The 21439-nt window shown below is 35.2% G+C and overlaps 1 protein-coding gene across 2 annotated transcripts in view; it reads left to right on the forward strand.

Moving 5' to 3' along the window:
• The window catches only part of PELI2 (pellino E3 ubiquitin protein ligase family member 2), a 130447-nt gene extending 109293 nt beyond the window's left edge, over positions 1 to 21154 (forward strand). For both annotated transcript variants that reach the window (XM_007472936.2, XM_056810797.1), the window contains 3 exons: positions 3440 to 3637; positions 4439 to 4627; positions 18819 to 21154. In XM_007472936.2, coding sequence (XP_007472998.2) covers positions 3440 to 3637; positions 4439 to 4627; positions 18819 to 19385 — 954 coding nt within the window. In that variant the 3' untranslated portion in view covers positions 19386 to 21154. The remainder of the gene's footprint in view (positions 1 to 3439; positions 3638 to 4438; positions 4628 to 18818) is intronic.
• The last annotated feature ends 285 nt before the right edge of the window (positions 21155 to 21439 follow it).

Raw genomic sequence — 21439 nt, forward strand, 5'->3', positions numbered from 1 at the left:
TATCACATTAGGGCCATTAGGTTTATAATTAGAAGGGAACTTAGAGGTTATCTAGGCCAATCTGCTTATGTTATACATGAAAAAACTGAGATGCCTGTAGTCGAAGTGACTGAACAAAGGCCAGAGTGGTAGACAGTCAGAGCCAGACTCAAACCCATGTCCTCTGACTAGAAATCAAGCACTTTTTCCCCTCTACCACTTTGTCTTCTGATTCATAGGATTATTCAGGTACCTTGCCTCTTCTCTCAGATTTTTTTAGGAGATACCCCATCTTATATTATAAACCCTATTTGTGCTATTGTATCAGCTAAGGAATGGTAATGATACGGCCATTAATTATATCCTTTCATTTGGCAAATACATATTTAGCTTTGTGCAGAGTATCATAGGACAGTCCTTGTCCTGAAGAAACTTGTACCTGTGGTAAATCTGCATATCTGGGGCAGATTGCATGACTGGAGCAACAATTTTCTTAAAATAACTAAGAAAGGTATTAAAAGAACTTTAATTTTAACTGATTCATAAAAAGTTCAAGGTTATTTCTGTCAGCTATTAATAATCATGAGTTGTTGGGAGCTCTACCAAAAGCTAAGTGTTCTTGCTTGACTATAACTGGAAAATGGTGGTTGGCTTGGACACAAAGCACAACATCATCCCAAATAAGCTTCAAGAAGTTATTTACTTATATATTATTCAGTAGTTTAACCCAACTGTGTTATTCTCTTGTTGAAAAAGTAACTCATATTGGATGAGGTGGGTTTGATAAAATTTCTTAGGAGATTGGATATATCATTAAGATTTGTAAATCCTTCAGAATTGTGTTTTGGCTGAGAATGCATTGTTGAAGATCCCTTCTGAGAGTCAGCAGGTTTTAAGAGTGTTATATTTTTATCACTTACTTGAAATAGGAGCTTCAGTGATAGCTGATGCATCAACTCCCTGCAGGTGCTAAACCTACAGTACAAGTAACTGCCACCCCAAGATTGCTTTAAATTATTTGCTGTACTATATGCATTTATTAGAGAGGAAGAAATCTACTTGGGAGGAGTGGTAATTGTGATTAATACTTTGCCCCCCCAAAAAGAACATAAATATATTTGTTTAATGTATAGAAGAACATAAGAGTGCGGCCTGGAACATAACTTAGTGGAACGGTTTTGTTAAATTTTGTGCAATATGCATATGGGTGTGTGTATATATGTGCAGGAAAAGATTGAGAGAGACATACTCATATATATATCAACTTTTAAAGAATACTACATCATTAAGTGTTTACAATTTCTTATTCAAACTACATTTTAAATAATCATGCTTTTCATTATTATAGATAAATCTTTTTTAAAAGATTGGTATTACTTCATTTAATATAGCTCTCAATTAATAGGAAAATTTGTCATATGATTTATTAATTCTATGAATCCCCACCATTTATTGAGGTGTCCAGTGTTGTTTGAAGCAGAAAAGTTAAGAGCCTCATAATAGAGTGGGTCAGACTTACGTTGGTCTTTACTACCACTTCTTTACCGATTGGACAATAGTAAATACTTTCAGCTATATAGTCTTAATACATGGCAACAATTTCATCTCCCTTTGGGTTTTGGAAATACTCTGAAGAAAATTTAGACTTGCTTTATGCAATAGTTGGATTCTTGCAATTATATAAAAATATTTCAGAAATACAGTGCAAATTTGAATTTTGCTATATAAAAATTCAACTTCTGATATGTTCTCACTGAATAGACCAGGTCCTAGCCTGCTGCTTAAAAGTAGCAGGCAGGCATGTTAGCTGCCACCAGACTCCCACACTGAGTATATGTTATTCTGAAGCAGCAACAGCTGCTGCAACAACAGCAGTGTTAGAAGAGAAATGAGAAGGGTTTAACAATTGTATCCTATATATAAATTGACTATAATTTGGGAGGCACTTTTTTCTTTCAACTTTAGAAGTTTAGCTTACATACCCCATTGATTTGAGGATAAATTGAATTGTTTAAAATATGCTGAATAAGATTACTATGTAAAGGAATGCTTTAAGAAATTCCTTTTAAAGTTTTAACTAATTTGTCTGCTTTTATACATTTTGATAATCTTTGGGTGGGTGGATGGGTGGGGGTTCTAGATCTATGATTTAGTCATTGTTGAAAGTTTTATACATTAGAAATGCCCTCCCTCCCACTAGTGCAGACCAGTAGCTATTCTGTTGCTTCAAACTTTGGCAATGCCCTAAGGCATTAAGAAGTTAAGGGGCTTGCAGGTGGTCAGAAATCCAGTATGTGTCACAGGTAAGACTTGATTTCAAGTTGTCCTGCTTCCAATTTAGCCCCCAATTACCTTTACCAATTTACTTCTCTTATATAGTTTTTTCTTTTTTTTTCTAGTTTTTTTTTACATTAAAATATAAGTTATACTTGTACTTTCCTGTTTTTATAGAAGCATCACTGATATCAGTGCATTAAATGCTCATTGCCAGAACTCTAGGTTCTAGGTAAAGAAGATTGGTACACCAGGTACATGATAGCTTCTATCTATAGCCACATTATGACTCATCTTTCAAATAGTAACGTGCAGTTAGCATAGATTTAATAGTTGGAAGAAAGGACTGGCTCTTAAGTTATTCTCAGGTTTTCTGAATTATAGATATATTATAGATAGGTGATGAGAGAAAGGAATTTTACCCTTGCAAAATAACACATGATGAGGTTTTTCAGACATAAAGTTATGTGACTTCTGGTTGTAGACTGGATTTAGATGAGAATAGAATTGATTGATTTGGTTGGTTAATTGAAGAGCAGGGCTTCCTTCCTTCCTTGATTTGGGGGTAAAGAGTCAAGGGAATATTTTTAAAAAATAGATAGCCTAGAATTTTAAGAATTGGCTCCTTTTTAAAAAATTCTATTTTTTTATCATTTCTAATTTATGTTCTTTTTTTTAGATTTGTAACATCAACATAGGCAATAATTTTAAACTGGCATCTAACTTTCAAAAGAGGGGAGATAGAAGTTCAAAGAAATGATCAATTCTTTAATTTTGCAGGTGAAGAAACTGAGGCCCACAACATCAAAGTGATTTGTGCAATGTTACTTAAGTTATAAATGGCAGAGATGAAATTTCAGCCTGGGTCCTCTGACTTCAAATCCAGTAATCTTTTCAATACACCACACTATTTAAAAAACTATTCTAATATTAAAAATGTGTTACCTCATCACTACATTGCAATTAGTTAAAAGTAAAAAGAAATCAACTGATGTTTGTGGATCTTTATGTGTGGATGTACATGTGTAACCTCAAAGTAGGGTTTATGATTATTAAAAATAACTTGAGAATCTGAGAAATTCATTTTTATGGTACTGTTTCATTTATTTGATGTGAACATGGTAGTTAGAATAGGAAGCTGTTGGAAAATAAAGTGAGTTATGAAGTTTATTTTATTTCTTTTAAGGTGGGAAGATCAACAGAGAGCCCAATAGACTTTGTGGTAACAGACACAATTTCTGGCAGTCAAAACAATGATGAAAGTCAGATCACCCAAAGCACCATATCCAGGTTTGCCTGTAGGATTGTCTGTGATAGGAGTGCACCATACACAGCACGGATTTTTGCAGCAGGATTTGACTCTTCCAAAAATATCTTTCTTGGAGTAAGTACAGTTAAAACCTAGGTTATATGTATACAGAATAAGCCATGATTGTCATGTGTAACATGAAGTTATATAGTAAACAAAATGATTTGTTGAATAGCATATATTACATTTTAAAGTTGTAGTTCTTTAATTTGTTTTTAAAAGGAAAATATATGAATAATTTCTGCATTATGGTCAGTAAAAACATAGGAGTTTTTCAATGAAATTGTCAAATATTAATGAATATGATACCTATAGCTTGCCATACGTAGCACATAGCTAAAGTTTTCATGTTCTTATTGTATCAAAGGCATTTGCACCATAGGCCTTTGCTATAGATAACCTGATTTAAAGGAAAGAATTGTGACCTAGGTTATCAGAATCATAGATTTAGAACTCAAAATGTTTAAGAATTCAATTGCCACTAATTCAAAATTTAAGCTGGCATTTATCCATGCCTTTATTTTCTCTTCTGAAAAGGACTTATGTTTGTACCCTTCCTACTCTATTATCTCCCAAGATAATTGTGAAGAATAAAGATTATGTCTAAAGAATTTTGAAATCCTATAATGAAAGTAGTGACTGATTGGAGTAGTGTAGCAGAATATAAGTTTCATTATACATTAGACTAACTATATGTCCACTTTGTTTTTTCTAATACTTAGGTTAAATTTATTTTTTTTTAACTAACTATGTTTATGTTTAACTAACTATGGTTATCTAACCATTTACACAAAACTAGAACTCGGCTTGGGGGGAGAAAACTTGTATAACCAGAAGTTAAGTCTTCTATCTTTCCTAATAGTGTATGTTTTACAGGAAAAGGCAGCAAAATGGAAGAATCCTGATGGACACATGGATGGACTAACTACAAATGGTGTTCTAGTAATGCATCCAAAAGGAGGATTCACAGAAGAGTCCAAACCAGGAATATGGCGGGAAATCTCAGTTTGTGGAGATGTATATACACTGCGAGAAACAAGATCAGCCCAGCAAAGAGGAAAGCTAGTGAGTAAAACTTTTTAAAAGTGCTATCCTATAAAAAGTAATTTGAAGATTATTACTTGTCAGTCATGAAATTCAATTTATGTGTGCACGTAATCATTATATATATGCGATGTGTGTTTACATATATATATGCTCATATGTATATGTATACCTACATGTGTGAGGGGGTGTAATGCAAGTTATAAGGACAAGAGAAGCAGGAAAGTTCATGTAATTTCTTGAGAATTCAAAGAATAATCCATGTTGCCTGAAGTTTACAACAAAAAAAGACCTGTTAAAATTATTTTGTACTTCTCACCATCTCTAAGGATAATTTTATTTACTTAAATTCAAAATTCCATTTAAGAAAATTGTGTGTTGACAGTTCAATGTAATAACTAATTTGTTTCCTTTTTCCCTAATCTTTCTCTTTACCAATCTGTCTTCTATACCAACAGATTTGATCATGTTACTTCATTACTAAATTGTAGACTCCTTAGCCTCATATTTTAGGTCCTCTTCAATTTGTCTATGACCTCTTTTCAGTCGTATGTCATATTATTCCCCCTTGTGCATTTTATCTTCTAATCAAACTGGTTTACTTGTTCCCCATATCAGCATTCCATCTTCCACTATTATATCTTTGTCCAAGTGGTCCTCTGTGTCTAGAATGCATTCCTTCACTTCCTTTTAGACTCCCTGTCTCCCAGCAAAGTTTACCTCAGGTGTCTTCCCCCCACATGAGATCTTTCTTGATTCTCTCCATTTATCACAGGATCTTACAATAGAGAGTTGCTTAATAAGCATTCATTGAATCAAGAGATCCTTTTATCCTGTATTGAACCCAAAATATTGTAGTGTTGGTTTTTAATTTTTTTTAACTAACAGTATAAAAAATTAAAACCCTAAAAAAATTGTTTTTCTTAATCTTAAAATGTGCTATCTTGCATGGTGATTGAAGATTGGGGAGCAAGATGGTGATGATTTGTTATTAGTGTTTCTTCTTGTGGCTGCCAGTTTTGATTTAATTTTGATGATTCTAGGTTTTCTCTGTAAAAGTTGAAGGAATTTTGGAGGATTGAAGAGGTACAGGGGATAAGGAAGATTTTGTTACAGGGAATGGAGTAGTTGAAAGAACAGAGGGAATATGGATGCTGGTGAGATAAAAAGAGAGAGATAAACCCTGCTGAGAAGCTGTTTTTGAAAAATGAGGTTCCTGAGAAATGGACCAACTCTGATAGGCTGAGGGGATGAGGGATGACTTCTCTTTTGATTGATGTTGAAGATATCCCAGGGCAGATAAGCATGGACCATCCTGAGGGACAAGACTCTCCCCCTGGACCAAGGTTGCCCAGCAGGAGTCTGATAAGGACCATTTATGGTTGAATAGCTGTCCTTAGGTTCTGCTCCCTCTGTGTCCTCTTGAAATGATAGTCCTCCTCTTATCTGACTGTGGGTTATTTTGCTAAAGATGAATTTAATAACAAGTTTTGATCAGGAAGGTATCAGGGTCGAGGGAAGAGGGATTTATTTCCCTATACTTTGCCAAAGATTGGGTTTGAGTCTCTCTCAGCTTTTGAACTGAGGCCAGGCCTCATAGGCTTGTGGAGGGTTTCTTTTATTCCTGTCTATGCTATATCTGTGCTAGCTTTCTTAAGTTCAAAGTCTTAGCAGTAGACAGCAAGTGGAAAAAAAGAATCCGACTTTCAGAGCTGGTTGGGCCTGTCTCTTTGGGCCAACACCCTAAAGACCAGCCTTAACAGTTCAAGTTGCTCCCCTAGTTCTATGACACGATCACAGGAATCCAGGTAGAGTACAAGTACACAGTTGTGAACAATCCAGGAATAGAGGTACTTCTATCCAGAGACAGGGAGAGAGAGCTCCTTCCAGTCTGAGGGCCAGGAAGGAGAGACTTCGAGAGCAACTGTCACTCTCCAAGTCTCTCCTTCCCTCACCAACTGTCATCGCTGTTCATCAATCTTCACTCTAACAACATTCCATCTGCTGTCTGTTCCACTTCAGGGGTAGAAAGACCCAAAGCTTGATTCCGTTTTCATTTTCACAACTCTAAACTCGACTTTTTTTTTTTCACTAGCCAACTTTGATATTGACTTACCACTGCCTACTTCAGTTTTCTCCTTAGGTCTTTAACAGTTATTCATTTCTACATAAAGTCATGTGTCACATCAATTCAAGCGTTTATTAAGCTCCAGGCACTGTGCCAAGTTCTGTTCTACAAAGGAAGACAAAGGTAGTTCTTGCTCTCAAAGAGCTAGAGTCTATTGGAAGAGAAAACATGCATGCTATATGCATGATAAATTGGACATAATCTCAGAGAAGAAGGCTTCAAAGTTAAAGAGGAGCTGGAAAGCCTTCTTGTAGAAAGGAGGGCTTTAACTGTGACTTAATGGAAGTCAGGGAAGCCAGGAGGCAGAGATGAAGAGATAGTGAAAATGCCTGTCCTTGGGAGATGGATTATCATGTTCAAGGAACAGAAAGTAGACCAATGTCACTTAATTTCAAAGTACTTGGAGAAAAATAAGATTTAAGAAGACTGGAAGGGCGGGAAAGAGAACTTTCTTCCTCTTCATCTCTTCCTCCTTGCTTCCTTCAGGTCTGAATTAAAGTCTTACCTTTTTTTTAAGGTGCCATTTCTAGCCCCCCTTAATCTTAGTACCTTCTCTCTGAGGGAGGAATCTCCAGTTCATTTCCAATTTATTCTCTTTCTACTGCTTCCCCTCTTGGTCATATTGGGTGTCCCCCCCCCCCCATTCCTTTGACTGGCTATATCTGCCTATCCTCTCACCTCCTTCCTCTTCCCCAATAAGAGTAAAAAACTCCAACCATGAAATAAATGATTCTTCCCTAAGACTCAAAACCTTGGTCCATATGTTCTGGCCTGATTGGAAGTTACTCATTTCTATGTTCTGGCTGACTGTATGAAGCAGATCATAATTAATCAGTGAGTCAGTCAGTCATTAAGCACTTATTAAGGACCTACTCTGCCTAAGCACTGAGCATAATAAAGAACGGGAAAAGATAGTCTTAAGTGCAGGATAAACAGGAAATCATCAGTAATGGAAAGGCATAAGAAGGATTGGGGGGAAGGGGGGAGGCAGCTGGGTGGCTAAGGGAAGTGAGAGCCAAGCCTTGAGATGGGAGGTCCTAGGTTCAAATCTGGTCTCAGACACTTCCTAGCTTTGTGACCCTGGGCAAGTCACTTAACTCCCATTACCTAGCCCTTACTACTCTTCTGCCTTGGAGCCAATACACAGTATTGACTCCACGATGGAAGGTAAGGGTTTAAAATAAAAAAGAAGGATTGGGAAGGGTGTCAGGTAGAATTTGAGGTTTTAGCTGGGACTTGAAGTCAGAGAATCCAGGAGGCAGAAATAAAGAAGAGAGAGTATTCTAGGCATAAGGGAACGGCCAGAAAAAATGCCCAGAGCCCAGAGATATAATGTGTAGTTTGAGAAAATGCAAGGAAGCCAATCTCACTGACTTGAGAACACATGAGGAGATGTAGAATAAAAGAGGACTAGAAAGACAGGAAAGGGGCTAGGATATTTATTAAGTGCTTACTTTGTATCAGGCACTGTTTTAGTTACTGGGGATGATGATACAAAGAAAGACAGTCCCTATGCACTAAGAGCTTATACAAGAAATATATATATGTAAATGTAGAAAGGATAAATACAGAGTTGATAAATACAAATATATAGAAGGCCATTAAATACAAGATAGTTTGGAAGGGAGAGCACTAGAAGATAGTATTTGGGTTGGAGCAAAATCTTTTATGCCTCATCTGAACACAAAAAAAGCTTTGGTATTAGTTATGATTTCCTACAAAGCAACAGCAAACATAAACTTTATTATAAACTTAAAGATAGAAACTACATTTTGCTAAAAGGTAACAAGCCATGAATTGATTTCAAAACTTAACATTATGGGGGGCAGCTGGGTGACTCCGCGGATTGAGAGTCAGGCCCAGAGAACTCTAGGTTCAAATCTGACCTCAGACACTTCCAATCTGTGTGACCCTGGGCAAGTCACTTGACCCCCATTGCCTAGCCCTTACCACTCTTCTGCCTTAGAACCAATACTATAAGAAGGAAGGTAATAGTTTTTTTTTTTAAAAAAACAACTTAACATTATGTAAAGTTTCTCAATACTTAAAGGAAAACTAAGCATGCATATAGTACCTTGGCAAAATCTTATTATGTCTTAGGACATAAAAAATTTACAGACATTCAGAAAAGCAAAAATTTGTATCCTTTACTGATCACAATGTAATAAAAATTATATTAAGGAAAGATAACTTAATCTTAAAGAATTGGGGTCAAAGAACAAATTAGAGAAACAATAGGTAATTTCATTAAAGATAATTAAAAGATTGAGACAACATTCTGGGCTTCACCTCCAAACTATCTAACTTTACCGAGGAGCCATCAGTTTGGATATCTCCCTGTTGTCCTTATCTAGAAAAGACTTCATCACCCAGACATCACTTGAACCTCCTTCCTGTTATAATGGATCCAAAAAAATTAAGTATTTAAAATTAAGAATGAATAGGTACATGCAGATATTGATAAATTATCAAATGCCCTAACCCTGCAATACTCAGATAGGGTTTTTGGACTTCAGTAACATACATATATATATATATACATAATTAGTTCTTTGTTTCTTATACTAGATTCTATTGTGATAGATTTAGTGTGATAAAAGCTGTTTAGTGTGATAAAACCTGGTTTTATGTAGAAGGCCATTAGTGGTGACTGGGCTGCTGAAGGTGAGTGATATTTACACCCTTGCCTGGCTGCAGTGGAGCCCTTCCTCCCTCTATCCCATTAAACCTAACAACCCCCACCTTCACCCCCTCACTTTTCCTTCCCCTTTTTCCTCCTTGGCCATCACTTTAAACACTAGAACACCGATGATGCTCTATATGCAAATAGTCTGGTAGTCTGGGCCTTTTGAGGGGAATAGCTTACCAACAGATCATAGCTAGTTGCTATGATAGATGCAGGAGGAGGAAAGCAGCATTTTTATTTTATTTAATCTTAGATCAATGTAATTACATATCAGTAAAGTTAGTTTTAATTGTTTTATATGGTCCATAGTATCCTACTATATTGAACCTCAAACCTGAATTGTTGAATTTGCCTAAAATTAGGCCTGGACCTTGGTGATCAATATGTAATAATGAAAATGCTAACTTATAAAATAAACCATGACACTCAGGATTTTTTTTTTATTCTTAGAGCCTTTAGTTGGAAAAGCTACTACTTCTAAACTGAACTGCTATATTCAGAAGTTAAGAGTAGAAAATCCACAAATAAAATATTTACAACATATTATTTAATAAGAACCATATGTCATATTGGTCTCATATCAGTTTACCTCAATTTTTCCCTTTGCACAACACATTTCATTAATATGTTATCAAAGCAATTTATTCTCTATCTTTTCAACAGAGGTCGTTCAGAATAACTTGAATGGGAACTTTCTGGGTCTTAGTCTATAGCATGAACATGGGTTAGCAAGCTCTTTTTTTCCCCCTAGTCTCCATTTTCCCTCTACCCCCATGCTACTAATAAAGTTCCTACTAAATTTCATTGCCCCGAAATTTTTAGTATATTAGTTAACCCAGAAATGGGAATGAGCCAGATACTTTATTAATTTCACCATAATAAAGAACAAATGGAGTTTTGCTTTACATGTTTGCTTTTCAAAGGGAAAACAAGACAACCAAAATAATACTTTTTAAGATGACAGATATAAAGCAGGCAAGATTTTTTAAAATCTGGTTTACTGCCTTCAACTTCTCATTACTATTTAGTGGAAACTTTCTCAACAAGTAATTGAATTCATTCAACAAATGTCAGTTTTGGTTTCTGTATTTTATACCATTGTGTGATATATTATTTAATATTATTATATCATATGATATTCTATATATCATATGATATATGTTAAATATATCATGTTCTATATATATAAATATATACTGTAGTTTTATAGTATTACTAAATCTTATAGCTCTTAGCTGAATAATTAAAAAGTCATTTTTTCTTTAAAAGTCTGGAATGTTTCTTTGAACCACTTTCAGAGATTAGCAAATAGAAAAGGGAAAGCTGGATGACTTTTTTTCTTTCTTAGCATTGCACCATTAACTATAAAATAGTTGAGGAATCCAGTATTGACATTCTGGTCCCTAGGGATATGATACCAGATGTATTTTAAACAGTGCATTTTACATTACTTTGCTGAAAATAAATCAATATGTTTGGAACCATGTGGAGATTTTTTTTTTCTACCAAGATTTTGAGTTCTTGCTATTCTGATTACTAATGTTCACTCAACTAGGACAGCTATGAATGTAATAACACATAGCTACTAAATGGAATAGGAATACCACTATTGTGCCGATGAGAAAAAACAACTTTGAAAATATACTATATTGTATACACAGATTTTTTGCAAAGTACTTTTCTTTCACAAACCTTCAAAATATTTCTTATCTGAATTAGAAATGAGAAGCTCCTGATACTCTTTCTGTAATTATTATGTTTTGTGGCTCTAGGGTCCTCTAGATTGCTAGTAATATCAGATAAAAAAATTGATGGTTTGAGGTTTGGTTGATGATCTCGACATTACTTTCCATTTGGAAACTAACCCAGATAAATTTACAAATTTACAAGTTCAGTGACTTCCTAGCCTAGTATTAACCACATTTACTAAAGAAGTCTGCTAAACATCCAGGATTTTTGTTTTCCATACTATTTCTAGACAGTCCATAATGGCCTTACTTTATAAAACCATTCCTAGTTAACTTATATGCTCTTTCTTGCTTAGTAGGATATTTGCTTTGTTGCCAGTCAGAGCATTTAATAGATTTGTGACATTAAGTACGGTTTTCATATATTTTCAGAATTATAAAAAATGATAGAAACATGGAAACAAGGCTGTACTTACTTTTTCAGTCTTTTGAAACATGCATATAAGAAGCAACTTTGAGGTTTTAGCCCACTTTCATGAATAGTTTAATAGTTCAAATTTTGCCTTTATTTAGCTAGTTAATTTTATTTCTTTATAGAAACTTATAGCAGAAGAATACATATATGTTTAAAACTAGTCTTTAAATATTTTTGCTAATTTAGTACAAATATGCATATTGATATTTTTTATGATTTATATATGTATGTGTGTATATATGCATATATATACATTACCTGCTTTTTTTTACCCCATTATCCGAAACCACTGTTGTCTTATATAGTTATAAATACAGGATCCTAATATTAAAGCTTTTATCTCTTATTTGCCTGGCAAAAAATTTTTTTGAACTATTCAGAGTTGGTACAGTTATATCTTTTCTTACACAAATATTGCCTACTACGTTGTATTCTTTCTTGATATAAAATCATGTTTCCTTTATAGACACTGACAATAGGCACAAAACTGTTTTCATATGAGAGGGGGAAAATGTTTTACAGGATTTTGTACCAATACTTGTTTCTCTTCTCTGGAAGATAAAGGCTTTCATTAAACTACATTAATGGAGGAAGAATGTCCAGAATGAGAATAGCTGTAATACCACTATATTTATACCAGTATCTAGAATTTTGTGCCCAGTTCCAAGTGCCGTATTTCAGGAAAGCCATGACAGACTGAAACATATTCAGTGGAAGCCAACCAAAATAGGGAAAGGAATCCAAAACTATGTTGTAGGAATTGAGGATATTTAGCTTGAAGATTAGAAATACTTAAGGGGATTTGCTAATTATCTCTTAACTGCCAGATATTTGAAGGGCTTTTTCTGCTTGGTCCCAATAGGCAGAACCAGGCAGTGAGTGGAATTTAGATAGACCGTTTTCCAATTAATATAAGGGAAAACATTCTAAGGATACTTATCCTGAAGTGTTGTGGGCTCTCTCAAAAGGCAGTTCTCCATTACTAAAGGTCTATAGGTAGAAACTGAATAAACCACTTGTCTAAGGATATTGTAGAAGAGATCTTTGTTCAGATACAGGGTTAGACTAGATATGAATGCTCAGATGGATCGGGCTTCATTTCTTAAGAATAGTTATATACTTTTTCTTCCCAAACAGGAACAGAGAAAATATGTGTATATTTGTATGTGTATGTATATATTTATAAACATGTACATATTTGTGTATAAATGTATGTATATATCATTTATAGTTATATAAAAATTTTAAAATAATGGATTTCCATATTAGCATAGCTGGGATAAATTAAGAGTTTATGAATGAAAACCCTTCATTAAGCATTTATTATGTGCAACATACTCTGCTAAGTGCTAGAGATATAAACAGAAAAAAGCAAGACTGCCTCTGCTGTCAAGCAACTCTGTTGGGGGTTTAAATAAGGATTAAAATATAATTAACAGGTTTATTTAGCTAAAGGAGGAGGGAAAGGGGATCAAGGAATAACTAACTTTTAACCCAAAACAGAGATTAAAACCCATATAACTTCCTATAACTATTCTAAACTAACTCCTAAATTATTAAATAAGATTTGGGAGGATTTGATAGGAGCAGAAACCAAGGGCCAAAGAATTTCACACAACTGGAGACCTCTTGGGTCAAGCTGACGTCCCAGTAAGAAGAGTAGCTATGCATGTCCACACAGGATCAAGAGGGGAATGATGATTAACACACACACTTTCCACTAGTGTGAAGTAATCATTCACTCAGCCACTCCTTCAAGATGGTCCAATTTCCTGACAGCTTCAAAGTCTTCTTCCTTCAGAGAGAGCCACCTCCACTCACCCCCTGTGTTCTTCCAAGAGAGCCAACAGTCAGTCTCAACTGCCTCTCACTTCCTCAGTGCTCTCGGAATGTTGACCCACTCTTTGTTCTGTGGGATCTCCTGCTTCTTGCTTTTGCTAAAAGCTAATTCTTACAATACTGTCTGGCTATAAGTTTAATAAAAAAAAAAAGCTCAGTGGTTCTCAGGATGCAGTAGTAAAGCAGATGATCAAATGACTTCATCAGTGTCATTTCCATTTTAAAAATCTTCCTCACTGAACTATCTAGTAATGCCAGGGAATTTGGTGATGAGAACTTTCTCTTCTAAGAACTGAAGCAGCAATTCCTGCGGAGATTGTTGCCAGGTTGCATCTCAACAAGAATTGCTGCCTTGGACAATGAGTACAAGGAATGAATGGTCTAAAAGCAAGGCTAGTATTTGAGGAGATCCTGCTGTTTTCAGTGTTCTTGGACTTAATTTGCCAAACATTGACAGTTGGTCAGCAATTGTTAATAGTGGCTTAGAAGGAGGACCATTTCTCCAGGTGTTGCTCCCTTTAGGGACAGCTACAGGGAATGTCAAGAATTTTAGGAGGCCTGATTCTATCTCAAACCTCACCTTCTTTGAAAAGGATTTAAAGTTGTAGTACCAAATAATGTTTCTTCTTTAACTTGGTTCTTTTAGCAAACATTTATTAAACACTTAACTATATGCAGGCAGTCCACTAAGTGGTAGTATAAAGATAGACAAAAATAGTCCTTGCTCTTGAGGAGCTCCCAATCCAGTAGCGGAGATGACATGGAGGTAAACCCAGAGAAAAGGTATTATCTGTTTATACTTGTGTATACTATTACATTGCTAATAAGGTTATGAAAAATAAAATTAAGACTGCCATATTCATTTGACTTTGAGTCATCTAGAGAAGTAAGCCTATAACTACCACAAAGAAAGTTAATTTAGTATTTTTTAAAATCTGAACTACTTTGACCCAGCATTCGTGAGGTTCTTTATAATTTAGCTCCAATATGCATGAATTCTCTGCTTATCCAGTGTAGAATATCTGAATTTACCCAAATAAGCTAAACTCTGTATTTTGACCTCTCTACAAAATCTATATTAAAAATAACCTCTATATTTTTACATTCACTCTTTTAAAAGTTAAAGGAAGTTTACTTGGCCATAGCACAGAAAGAATAATAATTAGGAACTTAGCACTTAGTGTGATGTTATAAATAAAAATTAATCTAGAGTCTTATTATTAGATTTATAAGATTTTATTAGTAAAGAGAGAAAGTATATATATATATGGAGCAGTTTCAGTGACCATTCCTTTAAAGGCTGAAACAAAAAAAGGTCACTTTCCTTCCCTTGCTGACCTTTTAAATTCCACTTGTTCCATCCTCTGTGGGTGCTGGCTCTGGCACTTTATGCTTGGGATGTCCATATTGCAGAGGAAGAGGAAAAATGAATTTGAATGGTCCTATAACATACTACCTTATTATAACAATCCTAAGGATATTCTTGGGGACCTCTAACTTTTTTTAAAGTACTTTTAGAACTTTTTCTGGATAATTTTTCCTGCCATAGGAAGTATAAGGGGACAAAGAGGAAAAAAAGAAAGAAAAAAAAAACAAGCAAAAATAAAACAGACATATAGTAACAATAACAAAAAATTTTGACAGCCACCTCAAAATTGTGGCCATTAAGAAAAAAGAAAACAAAAAATGGAAAACAAAAGCCAAAAATCCTAGGCTTTATCCATCCCCTTCCCTTTGGAAGAACTATGTCCCTTTGGAAATCTTAATGATCTAGTTTGTGTGGTCGGTAATGCCAAATCTTTGCAATTGACAGTGGATTTCCCAATACAAGAAAGTGATGATGAAGAACAACACAAATGATGATATCTCTAGCATTGTCAACAATTCCTTATCACACATCAGGATCACCTTTCTCTTTCTCTTGACTCCCCTGTCTGTATTTCAGAGTTTCCATACAGCTTTTTTTTTTTCATTAGGAATGATTGGAAGTCCTTTATTTCATTAAAAATCCATTTTCCCCCATAGGATAATACTGTTTTGCTGAGTATGTTATTCTTGGCTTATAAGCCTATATTGTTTGCCTTCTATATTATCATATTCTGAGCTTATGGTGACTTCTAAGTCTTGTGTGATCCTAATTGTGTTCCCAAAAATGCTTCAAATTTTGGCTGCTTTCGTTATTTTTTCTTGGATCCAGAAGTTTTGGCTTTTGGCTAAGGTATCCCTGAGCATTTTTATTTTGGAGTTTCTTTGGCGAGTTAAAGTGACTAGTAGATTTCCACCACACCTAGTTCTAAGGATTTGGGCATTTTTCTTTCATGATGTCTTGAAATATGATGTCTAGGCTCTTTTGGGGGAGGAGGTCATGACTTTCAGGAGATTCCAGTGATCCTTATCTCATCTCTCCTCAATATGTTCTTGAGGTCTTTTGATAGTATACCTTGCATTTTCTTCTGTTTTTTTTTCTTTATTCCCCAGTCTTCCATCTTAGACTCAATACTATATATTGGTTCCAAGGCAGAAGAGCAATAAATGTTAGGCAATGGGAGCCAAGTGACTTGCCCAGGGTTACACAGCTAGCAAATGTCTGAGGTCAAATTTGAACCCAGGACCTCCTATCTCTAGGCCTGACTCTTAATCCACTGAGCTACCCAGCTGTCCCACCCCCAACCCCTTTTAAAAATATTTCTTCTTTTCTCATAGAATTTTAAAATTCTTTTTGGTCCATTCTAATTTTCAGAAAATCTGTTTCTTGAGTAAAGTTTTGTTCTTTGGGGCCAAGCTGTTATTCTTTATAATTCTTTCTTCCATAGCTCTAATTTCAGTCCTAATTGTTTCCTTTAGCATTCTTATTTCGTTTATAAATCATTTTAGCTCTTTTTTTATAAGTCTTGCATCATCTATTCTAGGAATTCTTGTTGAAATTGTCCCCAAGCTATTTTTTTCTTTTAAGATTTTGTAGCTAGACATTTTAAAGCCATCTTCTGGATTTGTGTTCTTAGATAACCGTGTCACCCTAATAGTTCTTTATCATGGAATTCTTTTCTGTTTTCTCATTCTTCTATCCTAACTTTGGATTTTGTGGTAGTACCAAGTTTTGCATATTTCTGGGTATAATGACTATGTGGGCTTCATCCTGTTTTGGTTCCTCTTGGGTCCTGCCGCCTTCTTGGGGTAGTATTCTGTGATTTCAGGATCTCAGGGAGAGTATGAATCAACCATGATATATGAAGGGGGTTGGGTAATGTGTCCAAAGATTGGAAATACATTAAGGAGCCGAACAAAGTAAATAATTTATTTTTAATCTTTGAGGGAGAGAGCTAGTGGAGGTTACTGAATAGAGATCAGACCGGTGCTTTAGAAAGATCACTTTGGCAGCAGTACAAAGCATAGTTTAGAGTAGGGAAAAGCTTGAGTCAGAGAGTCCAATTAGAAGATGACTTTAGGTCCAGGTTCATGAGGACCTGGGTAGGGAGGTAACCAGGTGAGTAGAGAGAAGGTGACATTTGCATAAAGTGCTATAAAGAAAAATATTCCAAATGTAGCTATTGATTGGTTTTGTGAAATTAGCTAGAGAAGAATCAAGGATGATAATGAAGTTGTAATCCTGGACTACTGGAAGATTGGTGATACCCTTGATAATAATAAGGAAGTTTGAAAGAAGGGTAAATTTAAAGAAAAAAAGAAGGGGAGCCTAGGACAGAACCTTTCAGGAACCCACAATACTGGGTATAACATGGATGAAGAGCCAGCGCAGTCAAATATTGCTGGATGCTGCAGCAAGGTCAAGAATGCGTGTGTGTGTGTGTGTGTGTGTGTGTGTGTGTGTGTGTATGTGTAACTTTTTCAAAGTGTTTAGCTGAGGACATAGAGGGCAATTCCCAAGAGACAAGGTAGAATCTAGTGAAGGTTTTCTAAGGTTGGGGAAACACGGCAGCAAGGAAGAAAAAAAGAATAGGATTCTTTTATTTTTCCCTCCTATGGCACTTTTCACATACTTACTGCCTTTTATTATGTGTATTTGTATATTTGTCTTAACTCCCCTACTAAATCTTAAGAGAGAAAGCCATATCTTACTCACCTTTGTACCCCACCCAGAAATCTGTACAATGCCTTCTACGTAAATGGATGCATAATAAATATTTTTGCTTGAATAAATAAATGAATGTTGCCTACCTGATGATTTCTGGCATTGCTGATCACTTATCTAATTTTGTGCTTTAAGCTGCCATAATTGAAATATGGGCAGGTATTTCCAAAATGAAGATTATTAGTGAGAAATTATATATCAAAAATATAAAGTTATATATAAGTTATATATTAAAATATTTTCTATTTTGAATTCTTTGAAGGAAAGATTAAAAAATGGAAATGCATATTAATAGGGACCTCACAGAAATGATCTGAACTCATCTTTGATTGAAATAAGCATGACCTCTCACCTTCTGCTGTCACATCTTGTTTCTAACTTCACAGCATCTCTCACATCTGTCCCCTTTCCCCTTCTGACACAGTGTGGACACTTTATTACAGATCCATGTTGCTTTAAGCTTAAGAGTACTGAAATAGTCTTTTAATTGGAATCCCTGACTCAGGTTTCTCTCCACTATAATCCATCCTCCTACTGCTAAAGTGATTTTCCTAAAGAGCAGGGCTGAACATGCCTCCTCCCTGACTCGCTGTGGTCCAATGGATCTCTCTCACCTCCAAAATCAAGTAGAAAACCATCAGTTTTGGCATAAGCCCTTCAAAATCTGACCCCTCCCTCTGCTGTTCAATCATCTTAGACTTCATTCCACTCCATGAGCTTGGGTGATTTAGCTCCACTGGCTTATTTTCTATCCTTTGAACACAGCACTCTACCTCCCAGTTTTGTGACTTTTTATTGGCTGTTGCCCATGGCTCAAATGTTCTCCTTCCACACCTCAATGACTTTATTTGTTTCTTTCAAATCTTAGCTTTAGTCCCCACTACTTTAAGAGCTTTTCCCCCAGTCTCTTCCCACCACCCCCATTCCAGTCCTACTGTCCCTCCTTTCCTTTTGAGCTTTATTACCTTCCAATTACACTGTACATTGTAATCTTCCCCATTACAGTGTAATGTAAAGACAGAGATCTGATTTTTTTTTTGCTTTATTTTGTCCCCAGTACTTAGCATAATGTCTATCACATAGTAAGTGACTGCCTATATCTACTATTGTTAGGAAATTTCCTTCTTATAATGAATTACAAAATGTCTCATGATGAAAGAGGAAAAAAATTTCAGAGACTTTTTTCTCCATTGAAGTTATTTTTCTCCCTGTGTTTTGAGTAAGAATGTTAGATTTGTTTTCCTGAGTTTTACTTTTAAATGTTCTACCACATTTTGTATTTTTTTCCTCTTTTTCATATTCATAGGTTGAAAATGAGACCAACATCTTACAAGATGGCTCCCTCATCGATCTTTGTGGAGCAACCCTTCTTTGGAGAACGGCCGACGGTCTCTTTCACACCCCAACTCAAAAGCACATTGAAGCGCTACGACAAGAGATCAATGCCGCCCGACCACAGTGTCCCGTCGGACTGAACACGTTGGCATTTCCCAGCATCAACCAGAAAGATGTGGTAGAAGAGAAGCAGCCTTGGGCGTACCTCAGTTGCGGTCACGTGCATGGCTATCACAACTGGGGACACTGTAGTGATACGGAGGCCAACGAGAGGGAGTGCCCGATGTGCAGAACTGTTGGGCCCTACGTTCCTCTTTGGCTTGGCTGTGAGGCAGGATTTTATGTCGATGCTGGGCCTCCAACTCATGCTTTTACCCCTTGTGGACATGTGTGTTCAGAGAAGTCTGCAAAGTACTGGTCCCTGATTCCATTGCCTCACGGCACCCACGCATTTCATGCTGCCTGTCCTTTTTGTGCCACGCAGCTGGTTGGGGAACAGAACTTTGTAAAATTAATTTTCCAAGGTCCAATTGACTGATGCTATCTACAATAACATCACTTTAACGAGTTACTGTGAAGATTTTGCCACTAACTGTAGATTTTGTCTTTTTTTTTTAATAATACTATTAAGGGGTTTGAGGGGAAATGGCAATAGAGACTGGGAAAAGTGGGGTAACAGTAGTGACAGGTACCTGGAACTTGACAGAAATCAATGATGTTACGTTTGCAACAGTTGCATATTCATTGAAATTTGTTTGATAAGTATATTTGTTATACTTGTGATTAAATTTTAAAATATCATATGCATATTAATCTTGGGGTTTTTAACAAAGTTTTTTTCTTTGTAAATTTTGACAAACCTCTAAATAATATTTTGTTCACTATTAGGAATTTAACCAAAAGGCATTTTAAAAAAAATTATTAATTTGAAACCTTCAGTGTTTAGGATAAGATTGTAGATTTAGATTCAAAAGGAACTTAGAGGCCATCTTGTACAGTTTCCTTATTTCGCAGAAGAGAGAATCCCCAAAGGAATTGTTTTGCCCAAATCATAGAAATAATTAGCAACAGACACAAAATTTAAACCTAGGCTTTCTGACTTCAAAAACCTATGAAGCTCTTCCCATAGCCCTGTGTTGTCTTCCCTGTGGAGGTTAGCTCAAGAATTGTAAACAGTATGTGGAAAAATTTTTTAACCACAAGTATGTATCTGATTAGGTTTTCAAAAGAGTTATCTACGTCAAAGTGAGCTGGACCAGATTAAAATATAATACTTAACGAAATCAATAAATATACAATAGAATGTTGATATGCTTTTCTAAGTCAATATATGACCTGCAGGGATTACGTTGGGTTTCGTTGCTCCTGGTTCTATATAAATTTGACACCAGTGTTATTATGAAAGAAAAATGTGACATTAAACCAGTTAACATAGAGGATTATTTTGATATAGGAAAATTTTGTGACCTATTTTTCATCATATAAAGTTAAGAAAGAAGATTCAGATGTAATGGATTTTTAAATTTTAGTTTTTTAAATTTAATTGCTTTATAAAGATTTGTAGGTAACTTTTGACATTTTGAACAAAGAATTTTCCATAACCTTTTGGACTGAATCTTACAGTCTGCCACAGACCTTGCATGCCTAGGATTGTTTGATTAAAATGTAGCATCTCAAAATTCATTAGCTATGGGTTATTATTGCAGCAGGAGAAATTTTTTGGATACTATAATACCAAATTTATGCACATACTGAATCATTTATTGAGTTTTAAAAGTGATTACAGAGAAGTTATTTTTTTTAAAGCTCCCTTGCATGTTTTTTGGACTTGGATTTATCCAACATTATGAGCAAAGAGCTCACCTCATACTGTAATGAAACAGTAGATTTTGTTCACTCCACACCATCTGTCACCTTCTGTTGCAGCTTGAGAAACACTGTAAGGTTTGAAAATGTTTGCAAATCAAGATAAATTTAAATGTGATCATTTGATACACACAACACTCAATGGTGCTTCTGCAGAGATCATTTGAAATGTCTGATTTTAAGACAGCAAATAAGTGTTTACTGAGGAATAATTAAATTAGAATTCCTTGTGAGCTCCAACATCTCATTCAGTTGACTTTATTTAATTGTGAATAACAATTCTATGATACCTCTGGTAACAAGTACAGAGACTTTCAGTCTATCCAGGATGAAAACGTTCATTTGGGAGTATATTAATAGCTATCTGAAAGGAAATAAAAATCTACTCAATGAACATGTATTGTAAACTCTAAATTTTATTAAATTTGACTATTGGAGCTTTTTATGCTATACCTGACCTTTGCATAGACACTATAATTTATATAACTTTAATATATTGTATATATATCTTTATATATACATATAAATATATACTTGATTGACCTGTTGACATTTTGGCTGTAAATTGTTTTATAGTTAATCTATAAGCCTAGCATTTTAAATTCCCTTTACTCATGGGTGATAAGACGTGTTAGTTTTGTTTGCTGCTGTTTTTAATATTCTTCATATATAAAATGATAGCTCGTCAATTTAAAATAGCCTCACTTTTCCATATATACCTCCTAT

The sequence above is a fragment of the Monodelphis domestica genome, chromosome 1 (genome assembly GCF_027887165.1).
Source record: "Monodelphis domestica isolate mMonDom1 chromosome 1, mMonDom1.pri, whole genome shotgun sequence".
In the NCBI taxonomy this organism is placed as follows: Eukaryota; Metazoa; Chordata; class Mammalia; order Didelphimorphia; family Didelphidae; genus Monodelphis; species Monodelphis domestica.